Source organism: Acomys russatus, chromosome 9 (genome assembly GCF_903995435.1).
Source record: "Acomys russatus chromosome 9, mAcoRus1.1, whole genome shotgun sequence".
Taxonomy (NCBI): Eukaryota; Metazoa; Chordata; class Mammalia; order Rodentia; family Muridae; genus Acomys; species Acomys russatus.
The window spans coordinates 48,863,659-48,878,043 of record NC_067145.1 but is presented as its reverse complement, the minus strand read 5'-3'; the positions used below and the strand labels follow the sequence as shown (position 1 = coordinate 48,878,043).

Here is a 14,385-nt window from a genome sequence, read left to right as displayed (position 1 = left end):
GGGGTGGGGGTGGGAAAAATCAGCTGTGGGACATTTTTTTTTCAAGAAGCTTCAAATAGAATAATCAGAAAAGTGGCACACATCTTTAATCTTAGTACTCAGAAGGCAGAAGCAGGTGGATCTCCATGAGTTTGAGTCCAGCCAGATCTCCAAAGTGAGTGCAGGACAGCAAGGCTACACTGAGAAACCCTGTCTCAAGAAACCAAAGGAAACAAAAAGAATAATCAGAAAAACTAAAGAGGATGAAGAAAGCAGCCATGCTACATGAGTGAGGTGAACAAAGCCATCCTAGAAAAGGATCCAGACGTGTTTGGGAAATGGGCAAATGGCCCTGACAACAGTGGGAGATTTTTATGCTAGAAAAAGTAGGCTCAAGTGTAAAGTGGGTAGAGTTGAGAGAAACTAGGATGCTCTGTGAGCCTGTGTGTTGTCAGATGGAGAATAAAGAGTAATGCTGAGTAGAAAATTGATCTGGTCACCATGGCTCTCCTGACAGTTTAATGTGGTAGCTATATTCTAAGTAGGTACATTCTGATGATTTTCTTTGCAGAAATTGTTTGACTCTGATTGTGTAAATTTGGGGTGAAAGCTCGCTGAGGTTCGAATAAGACAGAACGCACTGGGTAGATAGGTGTGAGGGATCTGGATGGAAGGTGGAGACATCAATTGGAAGGTGAGGATGGGCTGAGTATACTGTACTGATGAGTGATCTTAAACACTGTGAGGAATAACAAGAGTGTGTTTTCTTACTAATGAATTGATTTAAATAATCATCAACTTATACTTGTTTCACTGTCCTTATCCACAAATGAACAGGTTGACTGTGTTGTTGTTATTGGTGGCATGTCACGGGATGCTGGGACCTGGATGGATAGCACCTGTGATAGTAAGCAAGGCTATATATGCCAGACACGGCCTGGTAAGTTTTATCACCACCACTACCCGCCCCAGCATGGCCTGTATTTAAACCACATGAGCCCATAACAGACAGAAGAAGAGGTGGTCTGCTCTTATCCCAAAAGATGCTATTTTCTATACTTTGTTTATGAGTCTTATCCCTTATCATTACAGAAAGTTCTGTGCAAAGTAAACTTGAGGTGAAATTTTAAAAAAGTTAGAAAATTGGAATATATGCCAGTCAGCATTGTGTGTGTGTGTGTGTGTGTGTGTGTGTGTGTGTGTATGTGTGTGTGTCTGTAAGAAAATATTTGAAGAAATCAACTTAAAAGCAGCAAAGGTTTTTTTTTTTTCCCTCTGTGTTTCAGAGATTTCAGTCCCTGGTCCCTAGGCTCCATCACTTTAGTTCTGTGGTGAGGCAGAAAGCAGCGTGGAGCAGGTTGTGGGGAAGCACATCCATGTCACAGTGGCTGGGAAACAGCAGGGAAAGAAAGGAAGGGGCCATGGCCCCTTTATGGGCATGACCTCAGTGACAGCTCTGCCATTAAGACCCACCTCCAGTGTTCTTCTTCACAATCCTGCTATGGGCTAGTGATGAAGCTTCTGGAAAACACATGCCGGGGCTGGAGGGATGTAAGAACACTCTGCAGGACCCAGGTTCAACTCCCAGTGCTCACATGATGGTTCACATCCATCTGTGACTCCAGTCCCAGGGGTCCATCACCCTCTTCTGGCCTCTATGGGCACTGCATGCATACAGTAAATGGACATTCATGCGCAGAAAACACCCACACACAGAAAATGAAATTAAAAATAAAAAGTTTTCTAATATAACCATATGGAAACAACCTCCCAATATTTTGGTAGCTTTCCATTTCTTTTTCTTTCCTACAGATATTGTAAGGAATAAATAAGCAAACTGATGGTGGCAGCAGCAGTAGAGGAGAGGGAAGCTGGTCCATTCCGGACAAGGAAAGCTTGGCGCTGTCTTAGGTATAGAATAAAGCAGGTCATGGATGGCGTTTATATGTAACAAGTTAGAGAGCGGGCCCAGCAGGACCTGTAGGCAAGGGCCACTAGAACTGGAGACTCGGAAACCATTTTTCTATAAAGACCCACGTATTTGAGGGGTGCTCGCCACACAATGTCTGTTAAGACCCTTCCACTCTGTCATGGTTCGGGACAATGTTAGATAATAATGTAAGCCAGTGAAGGTGGATGCTTTCCAATACAACTTTATAGACACAAATTTGATTTTCCTACAGTGTCAAGAAACACTAGTCTTTCATGCCTTCCTCTCCCCACCACCCCCTGGCAAGTTGTAGCTTATATGTTACAAACCCGGAGAAAAGATCAGATTTTTAGCTCTTTGCCTGTTTGCTGGTCTCTGTCCTGGGGCGTCAGCTAAAGTTCAGAGGAACAACCTCAGCTTTCTGTGTCTGAAGTGGGTTAGAGTCCAGATTGAAAACAGCAATCAGAAGCCCAGGCTGGGACATTAAAAAAAAAAGGGAGAACAGCATTTGAGAAGACCCTGTCTTAGAGGGGCTTCAAGCCTCAGAATTAGTATGAGTAAGGCAGCCCTAGTTCCCACAGGGGAATTACAGGTAGAGTAAGATAGACATGAAGGGACATCACGGAAGGGCTGGAGGGGGTCAGAAGATAATATTTTAGAAAATATATGTTTCTATTTGATGTGTTTGTTGCTTGCATGCATGTCTGTGTACCAAGGGCATTCAGCACCCCAGAAGGTCAGATGAAGGCATCAGATACCCTGGGGCTTGAATTATGGATGGTTGTGAACAGCTATAACAGCGGTGGAGGCCAAACCCACGGCTTCTGCAAAAGCAGCGCATGCTCTTAGCCAGTGAGCCATCTCTCCTGCCCCAGATGAGGTTCTTGATCAATGCCATTTGAACAAGAGAGAAAAGCAAAGATTAATGTTGAGAGGAAGGCAGACTCTTTCGTTTGTTGCTTTAAACTGTAGCCTTTTTTATGGAGGCACTACACCACAGTGGATTTTCAAGTCTTTGTTTTCTACTTATAAACTTGTTCATATACGTATATATTCTCTAAACAAGTTTAATGTAATTTTATGTGATACATGACTTGCTTATTTGTATGTTTGTGTATCATGGGCATGCTTGGTGCCCACGGATGTCAGAAGGGCATCAGATTCCCTAGAATTAGTATTGTGGGTCATTGTGAGACACCATGTAGGTCCTGGGAATTGAACCCAGATTCTCTGCAAGAATAACAAGTGTTCTGACTGCTGAGCTTTCTCTTTAGGCCCATCTATATTATATATAAACATATATAGTACATAGATAGTGTACATATATATATACACTGTGTTTATACACACATGTATACATATGTGTAATTACATATATGTAATTTATATAGTTTGCAAATTGTTCAGTCAGACATACTGATTAAAAATGAAGCTTTGTGGTCTGGGGAGAAAACTCAGCCAGTTAAGTGTTTACCTTGCAAACATAAAGACCTGAGTTCTACCCCCAGAACCAATATTAAAAAGACAGGCAAGGTGGCATACACTTGTAATCCCAGCAGCAGGGAAGAACAGCCAGGCGGGTCTCTAAGGTTCAACTGTCCAGCTAGCTTGCACTCTGAGGAATTGCAGGGCAGTGAGAGACTGTTCCTCAAAATCAAGGTGTTAGCTTCTAGGGAAAGAAGGTTGAAGTTGACCTCTGGCTCTGCATGTACATGCACACACATGTGCACCTACACACACGTACTTCTGTACACACACATATGCAGAAATACTAGTTTTTGCTGTAAAATTTCTGTTGAAAATATTTTTATGCCCTTCCAATCTGGACTTATGATTTTGTGTTTACGTCTATGATGGATGGTCATGGGAGTCGAATACTGATGGTGCTCAATTATTGCTCATTGATGATGCTAATGAAAATAATCTCTCTATTCTAGACCCTTCCTTGCATGTTTCTCCAACCACAGTTCCAACAGATGGCTTTGTTAAATATGGTAAAAGCAGCTATTCTCTCATGAAACTGAAGTTTCCATGGCATAAAGCAGAGGAATATTGCAAGGACCGCACTTCTCTTCTTGCTAGCATTCTAGACCCCTACAGCAATGCGTTTGCGTGGATGAAAATGCACCCATTTAATGTACCCATGTGGATTGCACTGAACAGCAACTTGGTAAGATGCTAGAAGCAGTCACAGCTGGGCATGATTGGAAAATTATGATCCAAGGCGTTCCTCTTTCTGTTTCTTAAGTCGAACACTTACACGAGGCTCCCTTGCTGCCAGTGGTCTAAGTGATCTAGAGATAGGTATCAGAAACCAAACTGAGAAGTCTCTGGTATTTGCTGTTGGCTTTGAATAGCTATATGCAAAATCATATTACACATCTAAACAGCTTCTTGCATTTGTCTTGTTCTTTCCAGTGTCATAGTTACACGGCTGCTCCGTGAGAATTAAGAAAGTAGGTTAGGAGTATAGGAAATGTGGAGGTGGAGTTTGGAGGGTAGGGGTGGGGAGTGGGAATACTTTTTGTTGCTGTTGCCAAACATTTTAGAATTGTTATGGGTCCCAGACTTTCATGTGTGAGAAGTGTTTCACTGAAGTCCTGCCCTCTTAATTCCACAGCAGAGAGAGGAGGGTTGGCAGAGAATTGGGACAGAGTGACAGATGAGCCTCCTCTGGACTAAGAGTGGAAATAGAATAGTGAAGAGACTCCTGGGACACTCCAGCCATCTTTCCTCTGCCCACCCAGTAGCTAGCAAACCGGAAAACATCACTGTCAAGTTCCTGGGGCAGGGGAGTGGCTCAAGAGAGCTTGTTCGAGAAACTCAACCATTCTTTTTGTCAGTGCTGGGGTTAAATCTGGCTCCTCACATATGCTAGGCAAGTGCTCCACCACTGAGCTCCACCCTCATCCCAGGATACCATTTTTAGAGATGGTCCAGGATGGTAGGAGCTAAGGAAGGGGACCAGAAAAAAATGAGAAGGAGAGAATGGTGTCAAGTTGGACAGCGGACTGAGGCTTTACAGAGCTTTTGGTTGAGATGCAGACATGCAAACTGATCATGCACCAGGCAGTTCCTGAAAAGGGTGTAGAATAATTAGCCCCACATGGTTTTGGTGACTGAGCTTAGACAAGAGATTTGCATATCTCTGTTGACTACATTTGAAATGGTTGATGTATCTGATAAATAATTCGTATCTTGTCATAGATGTGGTCATCATTCTCTCATGTGTTTCAAATAGGCCATCAAATATTTTTAGAAAGGCTAGGTACCTTGTTGCAAAGATGTTATTTATAATTACAATAGGAATGCCATTTCTGTGACACTGCCAGAGTCAATGATACTCAAGAATTCTTTGAGTAAATGAGAGAATGCTGTACAACTTCACCTTGAGATGACATAAGCTTTAAATTTGTCCTGGTGGGTCTTTAGTATTGTCTTGGTAAAAATTAAATGATGGAATTTATAAATAATTACTTATCCTTGGCTAATGTTTTATATCTTTGTTCTTAGGCATTACTTATAAACTTTTAGATAGTGTACGATTACTGAAAAGTGGCATTTTCATATTGCTAACTAGCTATTATATTTTTTTTGTTTGTCTAAATTTAATAAGAAAGTACGTGAAATGTGCAAATGGAGTAAAATGGCCATATTTTTAAAAAAAACAGCCTGATCCGCATAGTTGAAAGGCCACCCATGCTATGTCAAGGCACTTAGCTCCTCTAGAGTCTGCAAGAATAAAGAATCTGAGCATCACTTATCATTGGCGTCTCAGCAGCAAAAAAAGATCATGATGACGAATGAGTGTTTCTTTTGATGAAATTGATGTTATTATAATTTCAGTAAAGAAAACATATTATTGTTTTAAGGATCCATCTTCTACTTGGCCATGAAAACTTGAAAACAAAAACAAAGACAGTTCTATGGAAGAAAATGCATATTCTTTGGTCATTGTCTTCTTACCAACTGTCTTTTTTAGCCTCTAGTTGTAACTTTTTTCCTCAAATTTTTTTCATACAATATATTTTGTATTTTGGTCATGTTTTTCCTCTCCCTCACCTCCTTTTACCTCTGTACTTACGCAACTTTATGTACACATCCTCTCTCTGTTTCTCCCTCTCTCTCTCTCTCTCTGTCTCTCTCTCTCTCTCTCTCTCTCTCTCTCTCTCTCTCACACACACACACACACACACACACACACACACACACACACACACCGTCCCTCTCACAATTCTGTCTTCCCTGCCTCCATTCCTCTCCAAAAATAAAAATACAAAGGTAAAATATCAAACAACAACAACAAAAACCAAGAAAACACACACACACACACACACACACACACACACACACACACACACACACACACACACACACAAGCCAAAATAGTTTCCAGATTGTAGACTTAAGAATTACCATGAAGTAATCACTAGAATATGTTGAGTTGTTAACAATGACATAATTTTTTACAAAATTGCCAGTGTTCAAGGTTCTGTGTCGGATCGCATCCCTAAGTGTTATACTCATCCCTTGCTTGTTTCCTTCATGCTTTCTATAAGAAGTAAGACTGAAGGGCCTTGGTTTTTTTCATTTGCGCAGACCAAAAATGAGTACACTTGGACTGATAAGTGGAGGGTGCGATACACAAACTGGGGCACTGACGAGCCCAAACTTAAATCAGCCTGTGTTTACATGGATGTTGACGGCTACTGGAAGACATCATACTGCAATGAAAGTTTTTATTTTCTCTGCAAAAAATCAGATGGTAATTAGATATACAAAAGGGGGTCAGGGAATCTCAAGTTGTCTGAAATAAACTGTTACACATCATTGCTGACTTTATTAACCAGTAATGCATCCTGGGTAGCTGAGAATAATATAGAGTGTCCCCTCATCATAACAAAAAGACAGACCTGGCTATTGACCAATCTGCACAGGTCAAAGTGATGGAGATAGAAAATATTTCATCATTTCTAAGCCGTGCTTGCTCATGATGGATCTTTGAATATTTGTTGTCCTCTGAATTAGTGATGATAGATTCTCCAAGAAGTTAGAATTCCTTTTGATTTTAACAACACATCTGCTTCAGCCGAGTTACATCAGCATGTGTTTAGATTGAACAGAAACTTCTATGTTAAGGACACAGTCGTAGAATTCAAGCCACAGCAGTTTTGTCACAGCTGTCCTTGGCCAAGAGGAAATGGCAGGACTTAGAATCCCAGAAAAGGAAGAGTGGCTTGAAAAATAAATCCAATTCATTAATTATCTTGGAGTAATTTGTTAAACTTGTAACATCTTTATATTTATTTTTGTTTGTTTGTTTTTTGAGACAGGGTCTTGCTATGTAGACTAAGTTGGATCACAGAGCTACACCAGCCTCTGCCTTCAGAGTGCCAGGGTTAAAGGCGTGTGCCACCACTCTCAACTTAAATTTGAAATATCATTGCCGAAGTCTAAAATATTGCTAATTGCAAATTATGAGGAATATGATCCATGGCCACTATTTTCTATTGTAATATATTTAAAACAATAAGATAAATGAAACCCAAGAAAAATGCTGGCTCTAAATAGCAAACATTAGTAAATTATACATAGCTGTAGAGGATATAATTTCCTTTAGCTGTAAGAATATTATTCCACATATTTCAAGAACCCTAGCTTTGATTTATGATTTATTTTTATTATGATTTAAATTCCTGTTTATTTTTAGAAATACCTGCCACTGAACCGCCACAGCTGCCTGGCAAGTGTCCTGAGTCAGAGCAGACTGCGTGGATTCCTTTCTCTGGCCATTGCTACTATATTGAATCCTCATTTACAAGGAATTGGGGCCAAGCTTCCCTGGAATGTCTTCGAATGGGTGAGTCCCACGATCCCTGAAGGAAAATTCCATAATAATCTATTTTGAATCTAATGATATTAGTAATGCTATAAACTAAAATATAAGGGATATAAGTACCTGTCTTATTTTTTGGTGCTGGGGATCAAATATAGGGCATTCCTAGTTAAGTGCTCTCCAAGGCTGCCAGTAAGCTACATCCATCCACAGCCACATAGATGTTATTTAAAAAAATAATTGTTTATTAGTAGAATGGTGAACATCATTTCCCACAAACGTAATTTGTAATTTTTGTAACCTCAAAATTTTGAAAAATTTAGGTTTAAAAGAACTTACTAAAATATAAAATCTTAAAGAGAAAGAAAAAAAAAAAAAGAAAAGAGAAAAAAGATATAAAATCTTCCATTCTGTCCTAATGAATTCTTAGGGTTCTTATCCTAAGTTACTCAAACATTACACTTTCCTATCACTAATAAATCTAGATTCTACAGTTTCTGGGAGCCATCTTCTTTATTATTAAGAGAAGTGTTTTTATACCTGGCTACCTCTTTTGTAAAGAGACACAAAATCAAACTCTATTTCAAAACTAGCAAAGATAGCTTTGCTGTAGTTGTTTTGAGACAGCGTCTCACATTGTCCAGTAGCTTTGAACTTGAAATGTAGAGGATAACTTTGGACTCTGACCTTCCTGCCTTCTTCCCTCAAGTTCTGGGATAACAGGCTTACAACATCATGCCAAAGTTAAACAGGATGGTTTCATTGCAATAGAGTCTTATGATGCAGCCCAGCCTGAACTTGAACTCATGATCCTCCTGCCGCAGATTCTTGAATCATCCTAAGAACCATCACACCTGGCAGAAGATGGTTTCTGATTAAATATCACTGGTTGTTTTCCTGCATCAATTTTCTTACATTTTCTCATGTCCTCGTTTAGACTTCTTTACCTGGCAGTGGGATGCAGAGTTGCACCCGCATTTCCTTCATGTTCATTTGATGCTCACTTTTGACTTTGTGCTTTAGATCCTGAGTGAGACAATGTCTGCTTTATCTGGTTTTCATTTGTATGTTTTGAGGCTCTGTTGTCAGGTGCGCATATGTCAATAACCATTATATTTTCCTTGTGAATTGAAACTTTATCATTACAAAATATCCTTATTGTCTTTAATAACAATTTTTGCCCAGAAATCACTTTTGTTTTGGTTCTGATATTAGTACAGGTACATCTTCCACTGTGTTTTTATTTCTAGTTTATCTATGTCTTTGCATCTCAAATATGTCTTTTTGATAGTATGTGATTTGACATTTTTGATTATTTAGTGTAGATAGTCTGTAAATATATTTTAATGTTTATGTTTAATCCATTTAAACGTAGTGTAAATACTGAGAAAAAGCTTTTCTGTCTATTTTCTTTTTCATTTTTCTCTGTATGTCTTATGTCTTTAATTTCCCCATTCCGGCAGCATTGCCTTATTTTGTACTGTTTAAGTCTCCATTTCTTTTGTCATGCACATAGTCCCCAACTTACAATGGTTCATTCAACCTATGATTTCTGAACTATGCAATGAGCTTACTGCGTCCCAGCCCCACTTTAAGATGAAGAACCTCTCTCTACTTCCTGTTTACTTATTTTGTTAGTTGTTGCCATGACAATGAGAATGGACTTCTTAATTTGAAAATAGCTTCAGATTTATTCTGACACCCCTCTGTGGCTACTGGGCTGCTGATTTCCATCATGAGGATTGAGGCTTTTACAAAGGTACCACAGAGCTAGAGAGAGGCTGTGGGAATAGGACAATTCAAGTTTACAAAGCTTCCCATTATTACAAGACCACATGCTAGCTCTCTCTCCCTCTTTCTCTCCCTCCCTCCTACTTTGAATCTTTGCAAGCCTGTGGCTAAGAAAGTGTTTTCATTGTTTAAGAATTTTCTGAGGTAGTTACTCTGCCACTTCTGATAAGATCATTAGAAATCTGCCTGTGACTTTTCAAAATTAAAAAAAAATTTTATGTTGCTTAAATGTTGTATCTTCAAATTTTACAATGAGTTTGTACAACCTTTATTTTCAGTTTTAGATGTCATATTATCTAGCAGATAAAAGGAGTGGATTCTTATTTATCAAGACATGTCAGAAGTATTTTGAAAATGTCTAATAGTTGTGAAATATATTCAAATGATGGATTAAATAAGCATGCAGTTAACAATCACTGAGGGGATAACTCAGAACTCAGTATACAGGATGGACACACACATGGTTAAATATTGCCTCTTCAGGTTCAGAATGCCTGAGCCATGCCCAGATTCTGTGCTTAGCTAGTGTTGGGACCCCAGATAACTAGTTACTTATATGTGTGCTTTGTTGCTCTTATCTGTAAAATGGGCTAACAAAAGTATCTATAATATGGTCCTATAAAGACTTGGTAAAGAATGCTTGAAAGGCCCTGAACAAACTATCTGCCATGACTGTTTAAAAATGTATTAGGTATTACTAAGCTGTAGGATTTTACTATAAAAGTTAACTCTGGTGATTGATGGTGAGTTGTCAGTTGTGCGTTGTTGGTGGCAATTCCTTTTATTCTTCAAATAATTCTATGCATGACGGCAGACTAACACTACTGCAGTGTACTGTGTCTTAAGTAGAGCTCAGGGTGGCATTTGTTATTCTTAATATCAGGACTGTTCCTAGGAGTATTTTCAGCTGTTATCATAGTTGTCGTCATCATCATTGTCATCATCATCACCATTACCTTATGCTTTGCAGGTGCCACCCTGGCTTCCATCGAAACTGCAGCTGAATCCAGTTTTCTGTCATACCGTGTTGAACCTCTTAAAAGTAAAACCAATTTTTGGATAGGCATGTTCCGAAATGTTGAAGGTAACTCTTGCAAAGCCATGATTTAATAGCTAATATTTTTTAAATGCTGTATATAATACTGTGTTTTGGTTTCAGTGAGCCTTGCCTCAAATAATGATTAATCTGTGGTGATTTTGAAAAGTTAAAATCATATTTTATTTATGACTCACATATTGTCCAGACCTGGAAGCTGTCAATTAAAACACTCTCCTGTAGTTGTTAGTTAAAGAATATTGAGAACAGTTTCTTTTTCTTCTTGCCATAATAAAAATGCTAGAGAGAAATACGTGTACATTTTCCCATTAAATAGAAATAAATGTTCAACTTATGCAATCTATCAAATATATTCTTGTTTTTCTTCTCTGTAACAACTTTCATTAGAATCTAGCCTGATAGAAATCTAATTGCAGAAACCATTGTTTCTAGTGTAAAATAATAGGTTTAAACATTTTGGCTAAGGAGAGGAACGTTAAAAGGATTAGTTTTAAACTGTGTTTTCGTTGGTTTTATTTGATGACCAGGAAAATGGCTTTGGTTGGACAGCAATCCGGTCTCCTTTGTCAACTGGAACACGGGTGATCCCTCTGGTGAACGAAATGATTGTGTAGTTTTATCCTCATCTTCTGGCTTTTGGAATAATATCCACTGTACTTCCTACAAAGGATTTATTTGTAAAATGCCAAAGAGTAAGTTACACATTTTGTAGTATGGTAATGTTTTCCCAGACCACCATTCCCCCCTCACTGTGACATGCTGACACAGGACTGGGGTGGATGCAGCCCCCTTGCTTGCCCTTCCCTCTCCCTTATTGGTGGGAATGGATCCTGCTATGAAATCAATCTCCACCTGCATCTTTGAGTGAGAGGTACACACTCTGCAGAACTTTGGTTCATGGATACATTTGTAATGTTTTACTACGTTGCAAGAAGTCTGCATAGCCTATGGCCACAGCGTTGCTGCACTAGAGGAAAGGGGAAAGCAGTCACTAGTTCACATCACAAGAAGCCAGAGGATTAACTCATATGGAACCAACCCAGCTCCCATCTTGGATTGAATGGTAGAGCAGACAACGAAAAACAACTGGGAAATCTCCATGTGCCACTGAATGGATTTTAGTGATATTGCTATGCCATTCTACCTGATGTATTATCTTTCCCAAGAGAAAATTATTAATTGGAACCCAAAACGAATGGGTTAGGAGGCAGGGAGTGTCGCTCAGTGACAGAGCCCTTGCTTGGTATGAATAAGACCCTGACTTTGATTCCTATGATTGTCATCAGTCAATCAAGCACTCTAACAATCAGTTAAAGTAGTTCTACTTCTGCAGCAAGTCTTACTGTTTTGGAGCTGCATAGATTCTTGGATTAGAGCTCTGCTTTAAGACTCTACACTGTTTGGTGTATAGTTGTGGTTCCAGCCTCTGGACCAATGCTAGTATCTTGTTTTACTTTTCATTCAAATGCCTTGTAGCCGTTTCGGCTTTGGTGCATCAAGTTCAAAACCCCTAGCTTAGAATGTCTTAGTTACAAGTGGATTTTTGTAGATGTTTAGATGCTCAAATAAAACTCGAAGGGTCTTATATTCAAGCCTTCTAGCATATTTAATCTCATTTCATAGGTGTAGGACGCTGCAGTTGGCTAGAAAGACATAGAAAGATGAATGGATAGACAGGTAGCTAGGAAGGTAGGCATGTAGGTAGAAGATAGCTGAAGGTACAGATATTTTTTGTATCTATATAGGTCTATCTATCTATGAATATTAATCACATCATATCACAGTTAACGATGGAAGACGCCATGCATCTCTAACCTGAATATAATTTATCTACATGTAATGATTATAGATATTTTACAACTATTTATCTTCCTTCTTTCGGACAGTTGTTGATCCTGTGACTACACACCCATCCATTACAACGAAAGGTAAGAATATTATGGAACGTCTACGTTGCCATTAGTTATATGACTCAGCTTGTCTTAACAGCTATACCATCCGTCCTCCTCCTTCGCTTTCAGGAGAATGGCTTACCCTAACCTTTGCCATTAGGCCACTGTCCACCTTTGATCATGTATAAGAAAAGCAGATTTATATTTTTTATCTTAAAAATTTCTTGAAGACATTGCTGTATTATAAAAAGTTGCCTTGTGAGATACTATGGAAGACATTTCCTTCAAAGTCTTCCTAGGTCTCTCTTTTTTAGAAAGTTTGTTTTCATCATTACAGACAATGTGAATTATGTTTAATCCCATTTTACCTATTTGGTGGTTGCTAAGGAAACTCAAAGTGGGATTTATGGCTTGCTTATAAAGACCTCATTGATCTCATGAGTGGCATTTGTTTATTAGTTATATTCAGGAGTTCAGATTTCCATTCTTATTTTTGTCTAGTTTTAAATTTTTGTTTGTAGCTGCTACCACCACTAATTTACTTGTCTTCTGAAATTGTGTTTGTAAGCAGCATTAGTTTATTATTTTATTTTCAAAATATTTATTTATTTTATAATGTATTTGTGAGGGGGCACTGTGTGTGTGTGTGTGTGTGTGTGTGTGTGTGTGTGTGTACTTCTGTCTGTGTGACTATGTGTCTTTTTGTCTGCGTGAGAGGCTGTACTGGTGCCTGGAAGAGGCAGAGAAACTGTTAGTCTCCTGGAGCCAGAGTTTCTGGGAGTTGTTAGATGCTGGAGGTAGGTGCTGCCAACCGATCTCTGGTTCTCTGCAGGGAGCAATTGGTGCTTGTAATCACTGAGCTTTCCCTCCAGCCATCCTTATATTATTAAATTATTTTTGATACATCTGATGAACTACCTCAGTGTTACAGACAGAGTGAAATGCTCTATCAACTAAATGCTCATTGGAACATGTTAAAGTGTCCTCTCTGTCACACTGACTCCTGGTTTACTTCTTGTGACAATTACCATTTGAAAGGCTATTCCTGCACTGAAACTTCTCAGCAGCCTGGTGTGGTAGCTCATGTTGCATGCCTTTAATCCCAGCACTTGGGAGGCAAAGGCAAATGGACCTCTGTGAGTTCAAGACCAGCCTGATCTACAAAAGAGTCCAGGACAGCCAAGGCTACACAGAGAAACCCTGTCTCAAAGAACCAAAACAAACAAACAAACAAAAAAAAACTTCCCAGCAAAGTTCAGCTGTGCTGTTTCCCCATAGTGTCAAGCCTTCTGCCCCCCTCCTCCCCTTGGTTGCTAATGATTTGCTTTGTCTATAGCTGAGCAAAGGAAGATGGATCCTCAGCCCAGGGGCTCCTCCAAAGCAGCAGGAGTGGTCATTGTGGTCCTCCTTATTCTGATGGGTGCTGGCGTTGCAGCTTATTTCTTTTATAAGAAAAGGCATGCGCTGCACATACCTCAAGAGGTCACCTTCGAAAACACTCTCTACTTTAACAGCAATCCAAATCCAGGAGCAAGTGACACGAAAGATCTCATGGGCAACATTGAGCAGAATGAGCATGCCGTCATCTAGAGTCACAGTGTGACTGCCTTATTTTCGAATTTCAAGAAGTTTTAACTAAAGGTTTCAGTGTGTTAATTCAATGTGATTTTTTTTTTTCTTTTTAAAAAATAGCACTGGGTTGTACTGGTCTATCTTTTTCTCTTTGCCTAATGGAAAGAATAATTGCTTATTTTCTATCCTGGCAAGATTTTAAAACAACAACAATAACAACAACAACAACAACAAACAAACAAAACACAAGAGCGGGATAATGATGTTGATTACCACTTCTGAAGGTACCTTAGGTGACTACACAGCACTACACCCTCCACACTGCTAC

The 14,385-nt window shown here is 39.2% G+C and overlaps 1 protein-coding gene across 1 annotated transcript in view; it reads left to right on the top strand.

Annotated features, from left to right (window-relative positions):
- Positions 1-14,108, top strand: part of Mrc1 (mannose receptor C-type 1) — a 103,318-nt gene extending 89,210 nt beyond the window's left edge. Inside the window, 8 exon segments of the mRNA XM_051151288.1 lie at positions 817-919; positions 3,847-4,079; positions 6,509-6,674; positions 7,620-7,769; positions 10,507-10,620; positions 11,121-11,285; positions 12,480-12,521; positions 13,822-14,108. Of these exon segments, the coding sequence (XP_051007245.1) occupies positions 817-919; positions 3,847-4,079; positions 6,509-6,674; positions 7,620-7,769; positions 10,507-10,620; positions 11,121-11,285; positions 12,480-12,521; positions 13,822-14,075 (1,227 nt within the window). The 3' untranslated portion in view covers positions 14,076-14,108.
- Positions 14,109-14,385: the final 277 nt, after the last annotated feature.